Below are 25,190 nucleotides of genomic sequence, written 5' to 3'. Positions count from 1 at the left end.
AATCAGACAAATTAAAACAACACATTCCTGGGAACTGTTCACATCCCGTATGTTCTTTTAACAGTAGGTAGTCTATAGTCGTAAGATTTTGGAGCGCTGCAACTTGCACTTCTCCTAATTCTTGGTTGAGTTCTGACAGTATAGATCCAGTCAGATTTGTTGTTTTACTGTATGCACAGGCCAGCTTAGATATCTCCTTCTTCCTTCCGATGGCAAGTCCAGGAACCGGTGGGATGAATGCAGCTACAACTGCAACAACGCCAGGATCTTTGTTGAAGTTTTTTGATGATCATCTTCTGGAATGACTCTTCCAGAGAATGTTGATGTTGGAAGTTCTTTATATCGTATCTTAATTCGTTTTCTGGGTAGCCAAATTAGGCTTTAATCCTCTGTATAAACACAAACAAACCCTTTGCCCACACTTTGATACGACCTTTATGCCATTGTGAAGAACCTATTGGAGATCACCACACAGGAACTGCTTTTTTATTTTTTAAGAGAAAGGAATATTATCAGAAAAATGTACTTCCATAGCTGATCATCTGACACCCTTTAAAAGATCAAAATTAAGGATATGTAAAGCATGCATTAATCATAGATTTGCAGTTAGTTTTATCCTATCAGGGAGTAATCCCCCTTTTCTTTCTCTCTCTCTCTTTTTGTTATCATTAATGTACAATTACATGAAGAATATTATGTTTACTAGGCCCTCCCCTATACCAAGTCCCCCCCACAAACTCCATTATAGTCACTGTCCATCAGCATAGCAAAATGTTGTAGAATCACTACTTGTCTTCTCTGTGTTGCACAGCCCTCCCCTTTCCTTGTTCCCGATCTCAGAGGTAAAGCTTTCAGCTTCTCGCTGTTCAGTATGATGTTGGCTGTGGGTTTATCATATATGGCCTTTATTATGTTGAGGTACTTGCCCTCTATACCCATTTTGCTGAAAGTTTTTATCATGAATGGATGTTGAGTTTTGTCAAATGCTTTTTCAGCATCTGGAGATGATCATGTGGTTTTTGTCTTTCTTTTTGTTGATGTGGTGGATGATGTTGATGGATTCTCGAATGTTGTACCATCCTTGCATCCCTGGGATGAATCCCACTTGGTCATGGTGTATGATCCTTTTGATATACTTTTGAATTCGGTTTGCTGTTTTATTGAGTATTTTTGCATCTACATTCATCAGGGATATTGGTCTGTAATTTTCTTTTTTGGTGGGGTCTTTGTTTTTGAAGAATGTATTTTTTAAGAGAATATTCAGAAACAAATGCTGTCTTGAATCTATAGTTTGAGAGGGCACATCTTGAGCCAGGAAAAATTTACATGGAACAATTAACATCAAGGCACAATCTAGTAATGTTATTGGGCTGCAAAAAAAAAAAAAAGACTCCAGAGGAAAAGAACAAACATGGGGGAGAAGGATTCAGAAAGATTCAGAATGGCTTTAGACTTACTCTCAGAAGAGTTTAGGGCCAGAAGACAGTAGAACTATCTATAAAGTCCTTGGGACAAAAATTCTTTGGCCCAAGAATTTTATATCTAGTTAAACTGTTGTTCAGTTGAACAGGCAAGAAATCTTTTTGAATATGCGGGAACTCAGAAAATATAATTTCCCTGATGCCTTCCTGAGAAACTACTGGAGGGCATGTTTTGGATAACTAAGTGATAAGGAAAGTATAGCAAAAGACCTCATGTGAGCACTGAATTCAGGGCGGAGGCTTACTATTCTAGTATGGAATTTATTTATAAACTCTGACAGTGTAGAAATTACGTGACTCAAAGGAATTGAGAACATAAACAGAGAGTAGATAGTAGAAGGTGGTAAATGTAAGGAGGGCGTACTCTAGCAAAATGTAAAAACCAAGTTAATAAGTCCAGGAAAGAAAACTCGGGATCTAGAAAAACAGATGAGCTAACACTGAAGAGCTCCATAAGGAAGTCCCAGGATGTCATTTGTACACCAAGTTTAAAGTCCAGGGAGTTTTCCAGGAAAAAAAAAAAGGGAACTGATTTGTTTGAGCATATGGAAATATTCCTGAAAGGTGTGCCACAATGATGTTAGAGCTTTGGGGGAAAAACTAGGTGTGTTGAAAGCAAATGAAAAATAAAGTGAGTCAGTTAATTCTAGGAAAAATAGTTTCACAAGAAAGGAGCTGTGGTCTTAGTATACTGTTTGAATGTCACACTCTGTAGAGCTATACTAATTTAAAGCTCACTGAGGTAACCAGGTATTGGCTGACAGGAAGTTGTGTGTGCAAAAAGCAGCATTAAACCTCTGCCATGAAGAAGAGCTATTGTTAATATGGATAAATGAAGACCTACCAGGGGGAGAAGATAATATATCTGATACCCAATGCTGAAAACTAAGAAACATCAGTGTGAACATTTTATTTAGAAAGATGGCAACACAGGAGAATGGTGAGAAGAGTTGAGGCCAGAGGTCTCTAGAGCATAGAGAAGCAAAGGGAAGGATTTCCTGTCTTTTATCATGAGTCTTCTAGTTAAAGTCAACTTTTTAAAGTATATGATTGCAATATTTTGATAAAAATAGAAATTTAACAAATGGATTATATATCTTTGTGTAGGGTGCACAGAAAGGCATGTGAAGATGTTCACTGAAGCATTGTTTATGGTATTAAAGAATTATAAATGACCTAAGTGTCTGATGATAGACTTTGTAACAGCTTAAAACAAGTTGTGTGTATGTGTGTGTGTGTTCCTGGGACCCAGTTCTCTAAAACATCACTAAGGGAGAAGTTCAATTTATAGTAGTACATATGTTATTTCATTTATATTGCATAAATCCAAACAAAGGTATATTTTTTATGCTTGTCTGTAAATGCACAGAAAAAAGGCTGGAAGGATATAACAAACTGATAAGTGTTATCTTTCCTTCTTACTTTCAGTATTTCTGTATTCTCTTGATTTTTTTTTCAACAAGAATGTGGTATGTATTACTTTCAAATTAAAATAAATGAATAAATACACAAGCTATGTTTATGGAAAAACTAGAATCATGGCCCAGGATTCAGGTAACACATTTTCTGTAGCCACCGTATCATCAAGAAAATACATAAGTTTGAGCAGATTATCTTGTGTCTCTGTTTTCTCAGTCAGTAGAAGCTGAATAATTATTACCACATGTGTTCTTGGGCCAAGCAATTATACTGTTAGAGATTTAGAATATAGCTTTCAAGATTTACAAATCTGAGTTTAAAATGTGGTTCCATTTATTAACCTCTCTAGTTGCCAAGTTCTTTAGTTAGGAATTTCAGATACATCCTATTTCACAGTGTTATTGTAAGAACTAAAAGAAATAAAAGATGTAACGAATTTATTTATTTTTAAGGTACTGTTGATATACAATCTTATGAAGGTTTCACATGAGCAACACTGGTTACATTCACCCATATTATCAAGTGCCCTCCCCAATCCATTGCAGTCACTGTCCATCAGCAGTAAAATGATATAGAGTCACCACTCTTCTTCTCTGTGCTATACTCCTTCCCATAAAGTAGTGAAGACACTACATTATGTGTGTTAATCATAATGCCCTTTAATCCTCTTCTCCCTCCCTCCCCACCCACTCTTCCTACCCCCTTCCTTTTGGTAACTGCTAATCTCTTCTTGGAGTCTGTGAGTCTGCTGCTGTTTTTTTCCTTCAGTTTTGCTTTGTTGTTATACTCCACAAATGAGTGAAATCATTTGGTACTTGAAAAGATGTAGAGAATTTAATACCTGCATGTAATAACTCAAAAAGTTAGTTAATCTTTTCATTTTTCCTAAAAACAAGATATTTGTGTTATATCAGTATTAGTATTAATATTAGAATATTCAGAATGTAGATGCAACAGCTTATGACCTAAGTTAATATCCATGAATAGTAATATGGTTACTAGAACCATTAAGTAGGGTTCTATTTCTAGTTGTGTTTCAAAGGATAACTGTGTGTCATTTTAGTAAAGTCCCCACACTAAAACTGGTTCAATATTGGCTGAAATAGAGTTCCTATTAAAAAGCCATATATACTTTTGAAATTTAAATATACTGTCTCTTAGTGAGAGGGACTAAAGTCTCTAACATAAATGAGGCCACTTATTTAATATAAATGAGGCCATAAACCAGTTATTTGAGTTGACAACAAAAGTGTAACTATGACTCTAATTCCTGTCTGTGAGTGGGTATCACCTGTTTACTGATACCAGCCCAAGTTTCACAGCCACGTGTAAGAGTGTTATAGTCAGTGTAACACTCTTTCAGAAGTATATTGATTTTTACTCTTAAAGAACATTCTAAGGAGTTAGAAAATAGCTTAAATATATATTTAAATCATAAAGACAGAAGTTAATTAATTCAGCACATACTTATCAATCATGTGTGTCAGGAACTGGTCTGGGCATTAGGCATCAGTTACCAGAAGCAGACAAAAAACATCTGTGGTCTAGTGGGCAGAGGAATGGAGACATGAACAATAAATATAATAAATAAGAAATGCATATAGCATAATAGAAATTTATAAAGGCTTTGCAAGAAAGAAAAGACTTATAACATAGAGGAATTGTAAGTGCAGGGAGAAGAGGAAGAACCATCAAAGGAGACTGGGAAGACAGAACCCTGTGGGAGAGTATGAGGTTCTGGAGAAATCGTATCAAAGTATGTGGAGGGAACCATCAGTTAGATGCTCCTCGGCAAGTCAGACCTGACAACAGACTAGGATTTAACAATAAGAAGGTCACATTGGTGATGTTGACTAGTTTCAGTAAAGTGCTATTTAGTTACTTTTGGTCATGGAGGAAAGATGACAAGAAAAACAGTTGCTGTTAAGTTCTTTTTGTGGTCTTGCGTCACTAGTCGTAGTTTGATCTTTGGTAAATGTATAACATCTAGATTGTTTTTCACAGAAAATTTAAGATACTGGTGATTTTGCTTGAATGTCAGCTTGATTGATGTAAACAAAGGGTTGTTGAGACTACCTTGAAGCAGCAGTAGGGACTGGGATTTCTCTTGTAAGAACCCCAAACTGAGAGCTGCGGGAAGTAATCATTTGGTGTAGGTAACATTATTTAGGTTCAGAAGAGCTAACTAAGAGGATCTATGATGTGTGGTATTCTAATACACTGACTCCAGGTGGTATTCCTAGAGTTTTCTATGGGAAGGAAATAGCTTAAAGAAGAAAATATTCAACCCTGGTTTTTAACTCCATTTAGTCCACTAAGAAAAAAAAACTCCAAGTCAGGTGGAGAATTTGCCATCTGTATTTTTAGTTTACTGTGTTATTCTAGATTTAAAATACATATGATTAACTTGGGGTGGGGATAATCAGAAACTCAACATTTAAGCACTGTCACCCTAGCAAGGGCATCTTGAGTAGATAACATCATAATATGTGGGCTGAGATGAGGCTGCTCCAGACGAGTCTCTCTCAAAGTTAATTGATGGAAACTTCCCACCTTCAGGAATTTTTATTCCCTCTGTGATTTTGTGACAAGATTGCTGAAACACAGCTGTGCATGCTGTGCCGACGCCCACAATCCCAGTGTCAGGAAGTATGTACTTTTAAACCTCTAATTTATCTAATAATGTCTTTAGTGATTTGTGTAGGTTTGGCATTGTGATGAAAATGCTTCCTAGCTTGGTTTATAACAAAAATCTAGTTTTCAGTCTTAAAATGTATATATTGTCTTAATATGCATGCAGAATATATTAACAAGTCAACTTAGAAAAAGATCTGACTGAAATACTATCCTGTCCATCTAATAGGACTTATGTACCCACGATATTTGAAAATGAATGCAAATTAAGTGTTTTTATGCTAAGATAATCTACAGTGGCTTGCTTTGTAACGAGATGGCAACACACAGTGCTGAAAGAGAGCTTTCGTATTCAATTCCAATCTGACTCCTGTTTCTCTAGAGGAAAATGTGGAGTGGACTTATGCCAGCCTATAGAGTGGAGATAGAATCATGAGCTCGTATAAATAACTATTTTTAAAGGTATGGAAATAGTACTCCCTTGTTTGAAATACAAAGCTTCATAATCAGTTGGTAACATTATTTTATATGGTGTTTATGGAATAGGTGTATCTCTTTAAGAAAACAAGCTGTACAAAATCTGAAGAATTTTTTCTTAACTAGTGGATTCACTGCAAAGATTGGTTACATTTATCAAAATAAATATACATTCAACTTTTAAGAATACAGCTAGTTCATGGGGCAGATTATCCTCTTATTGCTTACAAAAGAATATACAGAGTTTTTTCCCATTCTGTTAGCTTATGTAAGAACATTTGTTTGGATCAGAAGTGTGTTTGATTTGTACCTTTAAAACTACCTTTGTTCCATTTTGAAATTCAAAACTTTATTTGGAATAAAACTATAGAATTAGAATTTTAGACCTGGAAGAGACTTCAGAGTTGTTTTATTCTAATTTCTTTATTTTCCAGTTGAGGAAACTGAAATTTAGAGATTTTTCGCATCTTTTCTAAGGTTATCCAACTAGAAATAGAAACAGCTTTCCAACTCTTTATATTTCTGCTACAACCTCTTGTCTTCAAGTTAGTTGAATAGCAACTAAATAAGTTGGCAGAAATTCTGTCTCCCTCAGTGTGCAACTATCTATATATATCCAGGCTTCAAAGTTGGTAGTGATCCCTAATTATTCTTCATCATTTAAAAAAATTCTTGTAGTAACATAAAAAAATCAATGTTTAAATTGCAAGCTGATTAACATCTTTCTATGTTGACAGATAGTAACTGCACTAGTTGGGGTGAGGATTTAATAATGTGGGTAACTAGTGAACCACTGTGTTTACTTGAAACTAATATAAGATTGTGTATCAATGTTACTTTGATTTAAAAAAATTACAAGCTGAAGTGATATCTGACTGATATACTCATATATGTAAGTAATAGCTTTTAATATCTATAGGCAAGAAAGACCAATATATAATAATTAATTCCTTAAATAATGCTAGGGATTCTCCTATGACTTGGCCCCATTATGAAATCTAAAGAAATCAATCCTTGTCTAGAGCATAACAAATGGACATACTCAGTATTGAAATTTTGCTTCTGTGCTGATCTGCTGATCATGGTAATGTTTGGGGAAGTGCCCATAATGACTGTCTTAGCCCGTTTGGGCTGCTATAACAAATTACCATAGATGGCTTATAAACAGCAGAAATTTCTCACAAGGCACTAGCAGATTTGGTATCTGGGTTGGGGGGCTCTCTGCCTCTAGATGACTGTCTTCTCCTTGTGTCCTCATGTGGTAGAAAGGGCGTGACAGCTCTCTGGAGTCTTTTGTAACGGCACTCATCCCATTCAGGAGGGCTCCATCCTCATGATCTCATTACCTCCCAAAGGCTCCACACCCAAATATATTGAGGGTTAGAATTTCAACATATGAGTTTGTAGTGGTGGCAGGGTACACACACACATAACAATAATTTAACATCTGCCTTTTTTTTAATTGAAATATCATTGATATACAGTCTTGCATTGGTTTCAAATATACAACATAGTGCTTCAACAGTTACCAACATTATTAAATCCTCACCTCAACTTTAGTGCAGTTACATAGAAACATAGAAAGATGTTACAGAATCATTGGCTATATTCTCTATGCTATACTACTATCCTTGTGACCAGCTTATATTATGATTGAGAATTGCCCCTTCATCTCCCTCACCCACCCCATCCACCCACCCTAACCCCTCCCCCATGGTAACTGTCAGTCACTTCTCATGTCTGAGTCTACTGCTATTTTGTTCCATCTGTTTTGCTTTGTGTTTATATTCCACAAATAAATGAAATCATATGGTATTTGTCTTTCTCTGCCTGGCTTATTTCACTTGGCATAATACCTTCTAGGTCCATCCATGTTGTTGCAAATGGCAGGATTTCTTTTTCATGGCTGAATAATATTCCATTGTATATATGTACATCTTCTTTATCCATTCATCTACTGATGGACACTTAGGTTGCTTCCATATCTTGGCTATTGCAAATAATGCAGTGATAAACATAAGGGTGCATATATATGTCTTTTCAAGCCGGGATTTTGTTATCTTCGGATACATTTTTAGAAGTGGAATTACTGTGTCACATGCTATTTTTACTTTGTTTTTTGAGGAACCTCCACACTGCTTTCCACAGTGGCTGCACCAATTTACATTCCCACCAACAGTGCAGGAGGGTTCCCTTTATTCTACATCCATGCCAATGCTTGTTGTTTCTTGTCTTTTGGATAGTGAACATTTTTTTTTATTAAGGTATCATTGATATACAATTTTATGCTCAGGTTTCACATGAGCAACATTGTGGTTACTAGATTCCCCCCTACTATCAAGTCCCCATCACATACCCCATTACAGTCACTGTCCATCAGCATAGTAAGATGCTAAAGAGTATTCTCTGTGCTATACTGTCTTCCCGTGACCCCCCTACATTATGTGCACTAATCATAATATCCTTTAATCCTCTTCTCCTTCCCTTTCCACCCACCCTCTGCAGTCCCTTTCCCTTTGGGAACTGCTAGTCCATTCTGGGGTTCTATGAGTCTGCTGCTGTTTTGTTCCTTCAGTTTTTGCTTTGTTATTAAACTCCACAGATGAGTGAAATCATTAGATACTTGTCTTTCTCTGCCTGGCTTATTTCATTGAGCATAATACCCTCTAGCTCCATTCATGTTGTTGCAAATGGTAGGATTTGTTTTCTTCTTATAGCTGAATAGTACTCCATTGTGTATATGTACCACATCTTCTTTATCCATTCATCTGTTGATAGACACTTAGGTTGCTTCCATTTCTTGGTTATTGTAAATAGTGCTGTGATAAACATAGGGGTGCATATGTCTTTTTGAATCTGTCACCCTGTTTTCTTAGGGTAAATATTCTTGGAGTGGAATTCCTGGGTCAAATGGTATTTCTATTTTTAGTTTTTTTAGGAACCTTCATATTACTTTCCACAATGGTTGAACTAGTTTACATTCCCACCAGAAGTGTAAGAGGGTTCCGCTTTCTCTGCATCCTCGCCAGCATTTGTTTAGTGTTGCAGTTGTATTTTTATAATTCAAAATCTTCCACCAAGCATGTTTTGGGCTGTATTTTTAAAGTAGAATTGAAGAGTCAAGACTGAGCTACCCAGATAAATATTTTGAGGATAAGGTGGCACTAGCCACTGTGAGCAGCAGAGAAGACCAGTCAGAACATTGAGGAATCTGAGCTTTATGTATTTTTGTGTGTGTGTCTGTTGAACACACCTACTGTTAGCTTAAAGCAAGACCTGTGTTTTGTTTACAGTGTTCAGTGTATGAAGCTTAATGGACTCTGGATTTCTGCTCTATAATATGCAACACTGAGGAAGTCAGTATACCCAGAAATTGAAATACACATTCATATATTCATTAACATAAATAGCTTTAATGAAATGGCATGGTTTATTTATGTGACTAAACTTAAAAATTAAAACTAGCTGGATTCCAAATTAATGATATTTCAACATTCTTCAAAAGGTATTTATGCATATAGATACATATGACTTAGGCATAAACAAGGATTTTATTTTTATCTGACTGTATAAAATCTGTACTTTGATCCCTACAAATTGGTATGTATGAGAAAACATTTCCTTTATTCTCAGGATAGGTATTTCTTGAAGGTAGGAATGGTAAGCACCTCAGTCATATCTGTTATTATATATTAAATAACAAAGGATTGTTCTTGACATATATTTGAGGGGCCTAACATGATTAACTTGACATTAAAAGAGCCAGTCCCCAATAATGATACACACTGCAAAAGTTAAAAAATTTCTAATAATACTCTGCTTCAGCAGTGTTCTCAACATAATAATATTTTGTAACCCCTGTTCTACAGACTGCCCTGAGATTGGCCCTCGTCTGCTGTTTGCTATGTAAACTTGCTTTAAAATTTTCTGAATTAGGGTCTTTCAAGCATTGTACAAGAAATGATGAAAAAAGCAGTTTGCTATGTTATGATGTTAGTCACTCCTAGTAATTCTCTTAAAAATGACAAGCTTTAATGATAAGCTTTTATTTGAGTTGTATCAAATCTTCTCTGATGTGACTATGTTTTAAAATATATTTGCAATTCTGATTTTTCAGGAATAATCTCTTTCAATTCAGAGTCAAAACCAGAAGAATTTATTCATGCTAAGTATTACAGCTTTCTGACATGTCGGAATAGCTGATGTGGCTGACGCATCTAGCTTGATGTTTTATATCTAGCTATTAGTCACCTAATCCTCCTCCCTACACTTCACTGAAAATATTTTCATTCTGTCTGACAAAAAGTAAAAAATTACATTAACTGTGCCTAAAAATGTAGATGACACATTAATGAGACTAATGGTTCTTGCCTTATTCTTTAAAGTTTTCATATTCTTACCTTTGATTAACCTAGATCCAGACAGCTTACTAATTACACAAAAGATACCTTTTTTTTTTTTGGAACTCTTAGGGAATAAGATTGCAATAAAGATTTTCAGATAATTTTTTAATGTAAATTTTAAAACAAAGAAAAGGACCAAGTAAATGTTATAGCTATATACTTAAAAGTCCACTTAGGCAAAATACTTGAATGTGTCCAGTTAATCAAAGTAAAGCATGATAGAAATGTAGATAAGTAATGCTGTCAAAGAGGTTATGTCTATGAAGGAATATTTTAATGCATCAAGAAAAATTCACTTAACATGAAAGAAATGGTGATCTGTGTATAAATCATTTGGATTTCAAGGGATGTCATCAATTTATTTCATAATTGTTAAAGGGTAGTGGCTTTCAATTTTTTTCATCATAACCAGGATTCAGTACATACTTACATATATATCTGGAATACTTAGCCTTATCTCATAGTCTTACCTATTTCCTTTTTTAAAAAATACTGGTCACAATTCACAAATTGATTTCATTATCCACTAGTGGAACCTGATCTACAATTTAAAAATACTAGTGAATGATAAAGAGAATTTTCCAAGTCCCAATCCCACCTTGGGGACTTGGAATGTAAATACTGACATTTTATCTGTTTTTAAACCACCGGCTTTCTTGGTCTCACCTAAATCTTGTTATCACAATAACTGCACCAGCTACAAAATCATACACCCAAGTATCCTGTTCTCAGGCAACATTTTATCCCTCTGGGTTATGTGCCAAAGCACTCCAATACAGTTGATTAATTACATTTAGACCACATTGATTTGCAACTCACCTCTGTTCTTTCTTAGCCAACTTAAGAGTTCATGGTCTAACATTGTAATCACGTCCTTAAAAAGACACTCAGTTCCCCTATCTCTTGTTCAGTTTATAGTACTAACCTTGTAAAACCCCAGATCTGATTAACTAGACAGTTCTTCTTACCTGCACATGTTCCAGCACATAAACATTAATGGAGAAAATTGTGCAACCAAAAAGACTGGCATCATTGAAAATTCTCAAACTTCCAACAATCTCTTAGTGGTGCCTGACAGTCCTACTGCTCCCTGGTATGATTATTTCATACCTACTTTCTCTTCATCCCCCTCCCCCACGTGCTTTCTACCCTCACCACCCCACTGATTATCTAACCCAGTGGTTCTCAAAGTGTGGCTCTAGACTAGCAGCATGAACATCATCTGGGAACTTGTTAGAAAGGAAAATTCTCATGCTGTACTTGAGACCTACTGAGTCAGGAACTCTGGGGTATCCTGAGCACTAGAACAGTGCCTTGTAACACTGTGAGCCTTAGTAAGTTATTGCTGAGTCAAACCATTAGATGGGAACACCCTTATTTTCCTACTAAGAAATCTAGAAAACTATCTGCATGTGTACTCATTGTCATCCTTCTTTTTCCAATGAAGGAAATGTGCCTCATCCCATCAAAGGCTAGTATTTCTGTATGTAGATTGGATCTCATCCCTTCTTGGCTTCTCAAGAGTTTTGCTCTCCTGCATTATCCATCGATCTCTCCCTGCTAGACTATTCTGTTTAGTACACAGTCAGATTCTACGCCATTCCAGAACAGCAGACTTTTTCTGTCCCATATCCCCTTTCAGTTACTTTCCCATTTCTTTCTTGTCCTTCACTGCCACACCTCCTTGCTTCCCACTCACCAATCTAATCTGATTTTCACCTCCACTATTCAGTGGTTCTTGACAAAGTCACTAATTTCTTTTTACCATCTTTATTGAGATATAATTCACATGCCATTAAAGTTACTTACTTAAAGTGTACAATTTCATGGTTTTAGTATATTCAACTTGTTTAACCATCACTACAATCTAAAATTTAGAGAATTTTTATCACTCCCAAAAGAAATCTCAAACCCATTAGCAGTTATTCCCTACTTACCTCACCCCTCAGCCCCAGGCTACCACTATTCTACTCTCTGTTCCTATAGATGTGCCTATTCTGGACTTTACTATCAATGGAATCATAAAATATATGGTCTTTTGTGACTGGCTTTTGTCATTATAATGTTTTCAAGGTTCACCCACATTGTAGCATGTGTTAATTCTTCATTCTTTTTATGACTGAATGATATTCCTTTGGATGAATAGACTGTCTTTCACTTATCCATGATGAGTTGATAGACATCTGGTTCCTACTTTTTGGCTATTACGAACAATGCTGCTATGAACATTCATGTACAAGTTTTTGCATGGATGTATGTTTTTATTTCTCTTGGATAAATACCTATGAGTGGAATTGGTGGGCCATATATAACAATGTTTGATATCTTAAGAAACTGCCAAAACAGCTGCACCATTTTATTTTCCCACTTAAAGTATAGGAGAGTTCCAGTTTTTCCACATAGTTGCCAACACTTGTTGTAACAGTTAATAACAATTACCTCTCTTTTTGATTATAGTCATCCTACTGGGTATGAAATGGTATCTCATTATGGTTTTGATTAACATTTCCCTAATGACTAATTATGTTCAGCATCTTTTTATGTGCTTATTGGCCATTTGTAATCTGTGAAAAAATACCTATTCAGAACCTTGGCCCATTTTTAAATTCAGATGTCTTTTTATTATGAATAATTTTCTTTATATATTCTGGATACCAGTCCCTCACCAAATACGTGATTTACAAATATTTTTCTACAGTTGTATGAATTGTCTTTTCACTTTCCTTTTTTATGGCATGAAAGTTTTAAATTTTGATGTAGTCAAATTCTTTTTTCTTTTGTTGTCTATTTTTGGTGTCATATTTAGGAAAACTACCACTTAATCCAAGGTCATGAGGTTTTACTCCTAGGTTTTCTTTTAAGATTTTTATAGTTTTAGCTTTTATATTTAGGTTTATGATTGATTTGAGTAAATTTTTGTTCTTGCTTTCAGGAAAGACTCTAACTTGATTACTTTGCATGGATATCTAGTTGTCCCACAGCACCATTTGTGAAAAAGACTGTTCTTTCCCAATTGAACTGTCTTGGCACCCGTCAACGATGATTTACATATTATTAAATTCAATATTCAATTTTTCTCTTATTTCTTCTCCCTATCTACCTCCTTCCCCACTACTACCCAGAAGACAAATTTCCCTTATCTTGTTTCTTCTTAATACTTCTCATCAGTTTTGACACAATTGACCATTCCCTCCTTCAAGCATTTTACTCTCTTGTTTCTCCTTTTACTAATCATCTTAAGTATTCAATAGGTTCCCTATCTTCTACTAAGTTTCTAAATGTTGGGTTTTCCCTTACTTTGGCTGTGTAACAAATTAACATAAATCTTAGCTGCATAAAACAGTTATTAATGCTGACAGTTTCTTTAGGCCAGACATTCAGACCGGGCAAAGCAGGATCGGTTTGCCTCTGTTCTACGATGTCTAATGCCTCAGCTGGAAGATGCAGGCCAAGGACTGGTACCGTCTGAAAGCCTGGGCCACTGTGTGTCAAGCAGTTGATAATAAGCTATTGCTTGGGAGCCTTAGTTCACATCCACACATCTAAGGGGAGGGGAAGGGGGAAGAAGGGGAGGAAGAGAGAAGAAAGAGAAAACCAAGTCCGTGTGGTCTTTCATGATGAAACCTCAGACTCACACAGCATCACTTTGGCCACATTTTTTTTTTTTCCCTTCAGGTCTCACTCACTTTCAAAGAAGGGGAAACAGAGTCTGCCTCTTTATGTGGAATGTTAAGGTTCTTAAAGAGCTTCTGGGACCATTACCGTGGCCTTCTTTAGAAAAACAGTCTGCCAGAGTCTGTTCTGGCCACATAATTCACATTTCTTCCCACATGCAAAATACACTTATCCCTTTCCCCCAAAGTCTCCCAGAGTTTCTTCTCTCACTGGCACTAGGCTTAGGCTTGAGGTTCAGGACTTCAGTGAGGCCAGGTCCAGGAGCAGGTGCGATTCCTTGGGTACAAATTCCTGGTGAGAGCTCCCTGAACATAATCCCACTTGATTTGAAAACTTGGGGACTAAAGGAACAAACTATCTACCCCCCTCCCCACCTCTACCCGATGTACAATGGTGAAGTGTACAATAACCTTCCTATTCCAAAAGGGAAAAACAGGAGGCACATAGAAGTCACTGGTCCATAACAGTTCTTTTTGTATTTTCTCCCAATGTGATCTATTCTATTTCCATAGTTTTAAATACCATCCATACATTCATGACTTCCAAGTTGCCTAAAATCTCTGGGCTCCATACTAGAATATCTAATTAAACATTTATTAGGGTATCTACAGATATTTCCAAGTTAACATACTAAAAGTATCTCTTGTTTTCTACTTTACCCTTTTCCTTCACAAACCTGTTCTTTATCTGGTTTCTCCATCTAGATGAATAATCCCACATTCACCTGGTTGCTCAGACCAAAACCCAGGACTCAGCTTTAATTATTTTCTCTTGCCCACCTCTACATCCAATAATCAGCAAGTTTTATATTTTCTTTCTCGAAAATATGCTCACTTTTTTTTTCAGTCTCACCTGGATTACAATAGTCTCCTACTTGGTCACCCTCCTTCATTCTTGCTCCTTTGACACAGCAAAGTATTATTTTAATTAATATGTCTGGTTATTGCACCTTCTTGCTCACAATCTTCAGTGACTTCCTGCTATACTAGGATAAAATCCAAATTCCTTACCATGGTCTAAAAGATCCATGTAACTGGCCTTTGCCTGTTCCTCTGACCTTATTCCCTGCCACTTTCTCCCTTGCAACTCTAGGCTTCATCTTCTCTGGACTTCTTTCCGTTCCTAAAACACCAAGTTCTCAGAAAGGTCTGTACACCTACTGTTTTCTCTGCCTGCAATATTCTCTCCCAACTTCCCACTCCCACTTAAGCGAGTCTTACTTATTCTTCAAGGTATGGATCCCTGGTCACTCTTAAGTAGGAACACGCCTCTGTTTTTATCTATCACTGAATCCTGTTTGTTTCTTTATAAAATGTATCCCAATTTTAAGTTATAACCTATTTGTTTGCTTATTTTTCATTTGCCTCCCTAACTAGATTGTAAGCCCTACTGGGTCAGGAGCCATATCTTTGTTACATTAATATCTACCCAGTGCCTAAGCAGAGAGCCTAGCACATAATATGCCCTCAGTAAATATGTGTTGAATATTGTTTAAAGATACAATTTTGTTTTGAGACAGTGCTATGAGAAATTATTAATAATGTTAAATGTATTATTTCCTAATTCTTACTGTGAAATAGCCTTTTGTTTTTCTCTTTCAGTAATTGCCCTTCCTTTTTGGCTGCTGCTTTAGCTAGAGCCACATCAGATGAAGTCCTTCAGAGTGATCTTTCTGCCCATTGCATCCCAAAGGAAATGGATGGCAGTGAAGGGACTGTGGGTGAGTGCCTTTCTACATTGTTTAAAAATATTAAAATCTCCTCATGTGGAGTGATCTGCAGAATCTAATGTCTGCAGAATACTAAAAGTAATTAATTATTTTTAGCCACTAGTTGTTTTTATAGTGGTAGCAAGAGAAAAAAATGCAAAAAAAAAAAATTTTTTTTTTCTAACCAATAAAAGGAGGTAAAAAATACAGGTATATTTTGAAAATATGTGAAGATAATTGGAACAAGAAGTTATAACAGGATATTATCATTAATAATATCTAGATAAATAGAAAGAGTAAAACTGAGAAGTGTGAAGGCAGCATAGAAAAGATGAATGAGTAAGGGGAGGAAAAGTTTGAGTACAACCTATTAAAAAATTTTAGCTTACCTTTAAAAGCCAAATAAAAATCAGATATAAAAGTTCAAGAAATTGGTTGTAACAAAAATTCTTGTTAATTGTATTACACTTAATTCTTTTAAATTTTATATCTACTAATAAATAGGTAGAACTTTTTATGACAGTTTTGTAACATGATTTCATTGCATGCATCATTGTACATTTTTCTTCCAGGCAAATTATGAGGCTTTATTAATGAAGGCATATTTAATGCATTAGGCTTTTCATATTTGACAGGCTCTAAAGAAATACAAGTTTTTATAAAAAATCAGGGAGTTACTACTCAAAATTGTTGAGGAATTTTTATATTTCATTCTGCTTATTCTGTTTTAAACATTTGCCTTAAACATGGTACAGAAGGAACAAAGCATATATTAATGAGTCAGAATTTCTAGATTCCAGAGAATGTGAAACATATAAAATTAAACATTCTTGTTTTATCTTTCTAGATCCTTTTTGATAGAAAATTGTCAAGGAAGGAATTCCTCTGCTTGTTTAGTGAGAGTAATTGATTCACTTGGAACCAAATTGTTCCAGAGTCAAGTTGGATAGAATTCCTGCTACAAAAGCACTGGTCTTTCCTCTGTAAAGATGCATGAAGCAAAAGCCCTGTAATGAAAAGATGAGGGAGATTAAATTCTGCTTTACTGCTGCTAGGGTAATGGCTGACTCAGCTCCAGCGCAGTACAGTGACATTAACGACTAATGAGTAATTTACAGCTGTGAGGGGGCGGACTGCTACTTTGGACAATTTTCTTTTTCACACCCTTTAAGATTTTTTTTTCCATTTCAAGCAACAATTATTTATATACTGATGTTCTACACCACTCCCTGCAGAAGGAGAATACTTACCGTAGCAAAACTGAAGTATTGCCCTATGTGCCTACTTTGGAAGATTTTCTGAACCCCCATAAGATAGCAAATGTGTAATGAAGGGTTTTTCTTTTGGCGTATATCATTAGTCATTCTGATTTTCTGTTTTTCTAAGAGATTATCCAGTAATGTCTCCATGCCATTGGTATGATTCAGAATGATCTTTTATACTTCTAAACTATTTGCAAGTCCTTAATCTATTTAACCCAAATTACTCAGTGTGAACTGCACTTGAGAATCTCTACCAGGCATATTGTATTTCTCCATATATCAGAGTGGGAAATGAGCCAACTGAGTAAGTTCTGCTGTCACTGGCTTAAAGGCATTGACATCCCCACTGAAATGCCTTTTCTCTCTCCTCTTAGTTGTTTCCAAAACAGACTTAATAAAAAGAATCCTTAAAGTTCTTTTCATGTTTATGTCATCCCTAACAGAATATTTGCTAAATGACCTTGCGTAGCCATTGGCACAAATTTAACTTAGCAGATGTAATTCCTGTCCAATCTAAAATCAATTTGAAATATCCCAATGTAAAAATTAAAAGCAATTTTAAATTATCAATTTAAGTTGATAACAGTTAAATTGAGAAGATTACCAAGGAGCTATCTTCTTAAAAGGACAAAGAGTAGGTGATTCTTCAGGTGAACATTTTCTTTTTTTTTTTTTTTTGTGAGAGGGCATCTCTCATATTTATTGATAAATGGTTGTTAAAAACAATAAAATTCTGTATAGGGGACTCAATGCACAATCATTAATCAATACCAAGCCTAATTCTCAACAGTCTCCAATCTTCTGAAGCATAACAAACAAGTTCTTACATGGTGAACAAATTCTTACATAGTGAATAAGTTCTTACATGGTGAACAGTGCAAGGGCAGTCATCACAGAAACTTTCGGTTTTGATCACACATTATGAAGTATAAACAATCAAGTCAAATATGAATATTCGTTTGATTTTTATACTTGATTTATATGTGAATCCCACATTTCTCCCTTATTATTATTATTATTTTTAATAAAATGCTGAAGTGGTAGGTAGATGCAAGATAAAGGTAGAAAACATAGTTTAGTGCTGTAAGAGGGCAAATGTAGATGATCAGGTGTGTGCCTGTAGACTAACTATTAATGCAAGCTAGACAAGGGCAGCAAAACATCCACGGATGCAGAAGATTTCTCTCAAAACAGGGGGGGTGAGGTTCTAAGCCTCACCTCTGTTGATCCCCAATTTCTCACCTGATGGCCCCCCCTGCAACTGTGCCTGTCTTAGGTTGTTCCTCCCTTGAGGAATCTTACCCATCTCTGGCTAACCAGTCATCTTCCGGGGCCATACAGGGAAATGTAAAGTTGGTAAGTGAGAGAGAAGCAATATTCTTTGAAAAGGTTAGCTTTTTACTTCTTTGCAGATTTATGCCCTGTGGCTTCTATGCCCAGCATTTGTCTTGAGGTATCTTTACCACTTGGAAAAATTATGATACTCGGTAATTTTGATATGAGGCACTAATTCTACTAAAGGGTTGTAATTAGGAAGGAAGAAGAAAAGCTATAGAAGTAGCAGACGGAAGAAAACATGGGAAGATTGATTATTTCTTTGACATATCTTCTTGTAGAGTAACATAAGCATGTGTAGGTTTTAAACTACTAATTAAATTGCATACACACATTAACATAATAGGAATACAGCTACATAACCAAAGCAGACCTACAATTACCAGCCATCTCCAGTGAAACCAAGAAAACCAGTTAGGCACCCTAGGCATTTGTGAAAACTTATCAATGATATGATAGATATTCTCTAACTGAATTTGAATAGTTTGAGAAAAATCAGACAAATTAAAACAACACATTCCTGGGAACTGTTCACATCCCATATGTTCTTTTAACAGTAGATAGTCTATAGTTGTAAGATTTTGGAGCGCTACAACTTGCACTTCTCCTAATTCTTGGTTGAGTTCTGACAGTATAGATCCAGTCAGATTTGTTGTTTTACTGTATGCACAGGCCAGCTTAGATATCTCCTTCTTCATTCCAATGGCAAGTCCAGGAACTGGTGGGATGAGTGCATCTACAACTGCAACAGCACCAGGATCTTTGCTGAAGTTTTTTGATGATCATCTTCTGGAATGACTCTTCCAGAGAATGTTGATGTTGGAAGTTCTTCTTCATATCGCATCCCAGTTTGTTCTCTGGGTAGCCAAACCAGGCCTTGATCCTCTGTACAAACACAAACAAACCCCCTGCCCACACCTTGACATGCCCTCCACACCACCGTGAAGAACCCACTGGAGACCACCACACAGGAACCGCCCCTCTCTTTTTTCCAAGAGAAAGGAACATTATCAGAAAAATGCACTTCCACAGCTGATCATCTGACACCCTTCAAATGATCAAAAATAAGGACATTCAAAGCACGCACCAATCATTGATCTACAGCTAGCTCCATCCCACCAGGGAGCAATCCCCCCTTTCTTTCCCTTTCTTTTTTCCTTTTTTTTTCCTTTTTGCCATCACTAATCTACAATTACATGAAGAACACCATGCTCACCAGGCTCTCCCCCACACCAGGTTCCCCCAACAAACCTCCCCACAGTCACTGTCCATCAGCACAGCAAAACGTTGCAGAATCACCACTTGTCCTCTCTGCACCGCACAGCCCCCCCTCCCAACTATGCATGCCAATCACAAGACCCCCTTCCCCCCCATCCCCTCCCCACCCACCCATCCTCCCTAGTCCCCCTCCCCCCGGCACCTGCCAGCCCATTCTTGGGCTCTGTGACCGCTGCTGCTCCGCTTCTTCAGCCCTTCCCCCACTCCTACACTCCACAGATGAGCGAAATCACGAGGAACCTCTCCCTCTCCGCCCAGCCCACTTCACCGAGCATAACACCCTCTAGCTCCATCCATGCTGCTGCAAATGGCAGGACTTGTTTTCCTCTTATGGCTGAGTAATATTCCATTGTGTATATGTACCACATCTTCTTTATCCATTCATCCACTGATGGACACCTAGGTTGCCTCCAATTCTGGCTATTGTAAATAGTGCTGCTATAAACATAGGGGTGCACTTGTCCTCCTCAAACTTGAGTGCTGCATTCCTAGGGCAAACTCCTAGGAGTGGAATTCCTGGGTCAAATGGCAAGTCCATTTTGAGCATTTTGAGGAACCTCCATACTGCTTTCCACAATGGTTGAACTAATTTACATTCCCACCAGCAGTGTAGGAGGGTTCCCCTTTCTCCACAACCTTGCCAACATTTGTTGTTGTCCGTCTCCTGGATGGTAGCCACCCTTACTGATGCGAGGCGACACCCCATCATGGTTTTAATTTGCATTTCTCTGATAATTAGTAATGTGGAGCATCTTTTCATGTGTCTGTTAGCCATCTGTATTTCTTTTTTGGAGAACTGTCTGTTCAGTTTCTCTGCCCATTTTTTAATTGGATTATTTGTTTTTTGTTTGTTGAGGTGGGTGAGCACTTTATATATTTTGGATGTCAAGCCTTTATCGGATCTGTCATTTACAAATATATTCTTCCATACTGTAGGGTACCTTTTTGTTCTATTGATGGTGTCCTTTGCTGTACAGAAGCTTTTCAGCTTAATATAGTCCCACTTGTTCTTCTTTGCTACTGCTCTCCTTGCCAGGGGAGACATGCTCAAGAAGAGGTCACCCATGTCCATGTCCAAGAGGTTTTTGCCTATGTTTTTTTCCAAGAGTTCTATGGTTTCATGACTTACATTCAGGTCTTTGATCCATTTTGAGTTTACTTTTGTATATGGGGTTAGACAATGGTCCAGTTTCATTCTCTTATATGTACCTATTCAGTTTTGCCAGCACCATCTGTTGAAGAGACTGCATTTCCCCATTGTATGTCCATGGCTCCTTTATTGAATATTAATTGACCATATATGTTTGGGTTAATGTCTGGAGTCTCTAATCTGTTCCACTGGTCTGTGGCTCTGTTCTTGTGCCAGTAAGAAATTATCTTGATTACTGTGGCTTTGTAGTAGAGCTTGAAGTTGGGGAGTGAGATCCCCCCTACTTTATTCTTCTTTCTCAGGATTGCTTTGGCTATTCGGGGTCTTTGGTGTTTCCATATGAATTTTTGAACTATTTGTTCCAGTTCATTGAAGAATGTTGCTGGTAATTTGATAGGGACTGCATCAAATCTGTACATTGCTTTGGACAGGATGGCCATCCTGACTACACCAATTCTTCCTAGCCACGAGCATGGGATGAGCCTCCATTTGTCAGTGTCCCCTTTAATTTCCCCTAAGAGTGACTTGTAGTTTTCAGGGTATAGGTCTTTCACTTCTTTGGTTAGATTTATTCCTAGGTATTTTATTCTTTTTGATGCAGTTGTGAATGGAGTTGTTTTCCTGATTTCTCTTTCATTGTTAGTATATAGGAAAGCCACAGATTTCTGTGTGTTAATTTTGTATCCTGCAACTTCGCTGTATTCCGACATCAGTTCTAGTAGTTTTGGAGTGGAGTCTTTAGGGTTTTTTATGTACAATATCATGTCATCTGCAAATAGTCACAGTTTAACTTCTTCTTTAACAATCTGGATTCCTTGTATTTCTTTGTTCTGTCTAATCGCCATGGCTAGGACCTCCAGTACTATGTTAAATAACAGTGGGGAGAGTGGGCATCCCTGTCTTGTTCCCAATCTCAGAGGAAATGCTTTCAGCTTCTCGCTGTTCAGTATAATGTTGGCTGTGGGTTTATCATATATGGCCTTTATTATGTTGAGGTACTTGCCCTCCATACCCACCTTGCTGAGAGTCTCGATAATTTACATCTACATTCATCAGGGATATTGGCCTGTAATTTTCTTTTTTGGTGGGCTCTTTGCCTGGTTTTGGTATTAGGGTGATGTTGGCTTCATAGAATGAGTTTGGGACTATTCCCTCCTCTTCTGTTTTTTGGAAAACTTTAAGGAGAATGGGTATTATGTCTCCTCTGTGTGTCTGATAAAATTCCGAGGTAAGTTCATCCGGCCCGGGTGCTTTGTTCTTGGGTAGTTTTTTGATTACCGTTTCTATTTCTTTGCTCGTAATTGGTTTGTTTAACTGTGGTGTTTCTTCCTTGGTCAGTCTTGGAAGGTTGTATTTTTCTAGGAAGTTGTCCATTTCTTCTCTGTTTTCCAGCTTGTTGGCATATAGGTTTTCATAGTAGTCTTTAATAATTCTTTGTATTTCTGTGGAGTCTGTCGTGATTTTTCCATTCTCATTTCTGATTCTGTTGATTTGTGTTGATTATCTTTTTCTCTTAATAAGTCTGGCTAGAGGCTTATCTATTTTGTTTATTTTCTCAAAGAACCAGCTCTTGGTTTCATTGATTTTTTCTATTGTTTTATTCTTCTCAATTTTGTTTATTTCTTCTTTGATCTTTATTATGTCCCTCCTTCTGCTGACTTTAAGCCTCATTTGTTCTTCTTTTTCCAGTTTCGATAATTGTGATGTTAGACTATTCATTTGGTATTGTTCTTCCTTTTTCAAGTGTGCCTGGATTGCTATATACTTTCCTCTTAAGACTGCTTTTGCTGCATCCCACAGAAGTTGGGGCTTTGTGTTGTTGTCATTTGTTTCCATATATTCCTTGATTTCTATTTTAATTTGTTCATTGATCCATTGGTTATTTGGGAACATGTTGTTAAGCCTCCATGTGTTTGTGAGCCTTTTTGTTTTCTTTGTAGGATTTATTTCTAGTTTTTTACTTTGTGGTCTGAAAACTTGGTTGTTAGAATTTCAATATTTTGGAATTTACTGAGGCTGTTTTTGTGGGCTAGTATGTGGTCTATTCTGGAGAATGTTCTATGTGCACTTGAGAAGAATGTATATCCTGTTGCTTTTGGATGTAGAGTTCTATAGATGTCTATTAGGTCCATCTGTTCTACTGTGTTGTTCAGTGCCTCTGTGTCCTTATTTTCTGCCCAGTGGATCTATCCTTTGGGGTGAGTGGCGTGTTGAAGTCTCCTAAAATGAATGCATTGCAGTCTATTTCCCCCTTTAGTTCTGTTAGTATTTGTTTCACATATGCTGGTGCTCCTGTGTTGGGTACATATATATTTAGAATGGTTATATCCTCTTGTTGGACTGAGCCCTTTATCATTATGTAGTGTCCTTCTTTATCTCTTTTTACTTTCTTTGTTTTGAAGTCTATTTTGTCTGATATTAGTACTGCAACCCCTGCTTTCTTCTCACTGTTGTTTGCCTGAAATATGTTTTTCCATCCCTTGACTTTTATTCTGTACATGTCTTTGGGTTTGAGGTGAGTTTCTTGTAAGCAGCATATAGATGGGTCTTGCTTTTTTTATCCATTCTATTACTCTGTGTCTTTTGATTGGTGCATTAAGTCCATTTACATTTAGGGTGATTATTGAAAGATATGTACTTATTGCCATTGCAGGCTTTAAATTCGTGGTTACCAAAGGTTCAAGGTTAGCCTCTTCAGTATCTTACTGCCTAACTTAGCTCGCTTATTGAGCTGTTATATACACTGTCTGGAGATTCTTTTCTTCTCTCCCTTCTTATTCCTCCTCCTCCATTCTTCATATGTTGGGTGTTTTATTCTGTGCTCTTTTTAGGAGTGCTCCCATCTAGAGCAGTCCCCGTAAGATGCCCTGTAGAGGTGGTTTGTGGGAAGCAAATTCCCTCAGCTTTTGCTTGTCTGGGAATTGTTTAATCCCTCCATCATATTTAAATGATAGTCGTGCTGGATACAGTATCCTTGGTTCAGGGCCCTTCTGTTTCATTGCATTAAATATCTCATGCCATTCTCTTCTGGCCTGTAGGGTTTCTGTTGAGAAGTCTGTTGATAGCCTGATGGGTTTTCCTTTATAGGTGACCTTTTTCTCTCTAGGTGCCTTTAAAACTCTTTCCTTGTCCTTGATCCTTGCCATTTTAATTACTATGTGTCTTGGTGTTGTCCTCCTTGGGTCCTTTCTGTTGGGAGTTCTGTGTATTTCTGTGGTCTGTTCAATTATTTCCTCCCCCAGTTTGGGGAAGTTTTCAGCAATTATTTCTTCAAAGACACTTTCTATCCCTTTTTCTCTCTCTTCTTCTTCTGGTACCCCTATAATACGGATATTGTTCCTTTTGGATTGGTCACATAGTTCTCTTAATATTGTTTCGTTCCTGGAGATCCTTTTATATCTCTCTATGTCAGCTTCTATACGTTCCTGTTCTCTGGCTTCTATTCCTTCAATGGCCTCTTGCATCTTATCCATTCTGCTTATAAGTCCTTCCAGTGTTTGTTTTCTGTGATCTCCTTCCTGACATGTGTGATCTCCCTCCGGACTTCATCCCATTGCTCTTGCATTTTTCTCTGCATCTCCATCAGCATGTTCATGATTTTTATTTTGAATTCTTTTTCAGGAAGACTGGTTAGGTCTGTCTCCTTCTCTGGTGTTGTCTCTGTGATCTTGGTTTGCCTGTAATTATGCCTTTTCATGGTGATAGAAATAGTTTGCAGAGCTGGGATAAGTGATGGCTGGAAGAATTTCCCTTCTTGTTGGTTTGTGGCCTTCCTCTCCTGGGAGAACAGTGACCTCTAATGGCTTGTGCTGGGCAGCTGCGCGCAGACAGGGCTTCTGATTCCATCCCGGCTGCTGTGGAGTTTATCTCCGCTGTTGCTGTGGGCGTGGCCTGACTCGGGCTGCTGCTCCAAAATGGTGGAGCTGCATTGGAGGGGGAGCGGCCAGGAGGCTATTTATCTCCGTGAGGGGCCTCCGTGCTCCCTGCTGCCCAGGGGGTTAGAGTGCCCAGAGATCCCCAGATTCCCTGCTACTGGAGTATGTGTCCCGGGATACTTCCATCCGGTTTTGAGGTCCCTGTCACTTTAAGACTTACAAAAAGCACTCGCCAAAAAAAAAAAAAAAGCCACTCGCTTTTCTTTGTCCCCGGGCACCGGCCTCAGGGACCTGCTCACCGGTCTTGCTGTCCTGTTTCCCTAGTATCCAGGACCCCACGCATGCACTGTGTCTGGTCTCTGGTGCGGATGGCTGGGGCTGGGTGTTCAGCAGTCCTGGGCTCCTTTTCCCTCCTGCTTAGACCTCTCTCCTCCCACCGGGAGCTGGGGGGAGGGGTGCTCGGGACCCACCGGGCTGGGGTCTGTATCTTAAC

General features: G+C 37.4%; 1 protein-coding gene across 1 annotated transcript in view; it reads left to right on the top strand.

The window, feature by feature from the left end:
* PPM1E (protein phosphatase, Mg2+/Mn2+ dependent 1E) overlaps positions 1-25,190 on the top strand; it is a 227,094-nt gene that overhangs the window by 183,580 nt on the left and 18,324 nt on the right. Inside the window, exon 2 of the mRNA XM_073235333.1 lies at positions 15,691-15,809. Coding sequence (XP_073091434.1) covers positions 15,691-15,809 — 119 coding nt within the window. The remainder of the gene's footprint in view (positions 1-15,690; positions 15,810-25,190) is intronic.

This window comes from Manis javanica, chromosome 4 (genome assembly GCF_040802235.1).
Source record: "Manis javanica isolate MJ-LG chromosome 4, MJ_LKY, whole genome shotgun sequence".
Lineage (NCBI taxonomy): Eukaryota > Metazoa > Chordata > Mammalia > Pholidota > Manidae > Manis > Manis javanica.
This window is presented reverse-complemented; position numbering and strand designations above follow the sequence as displayed.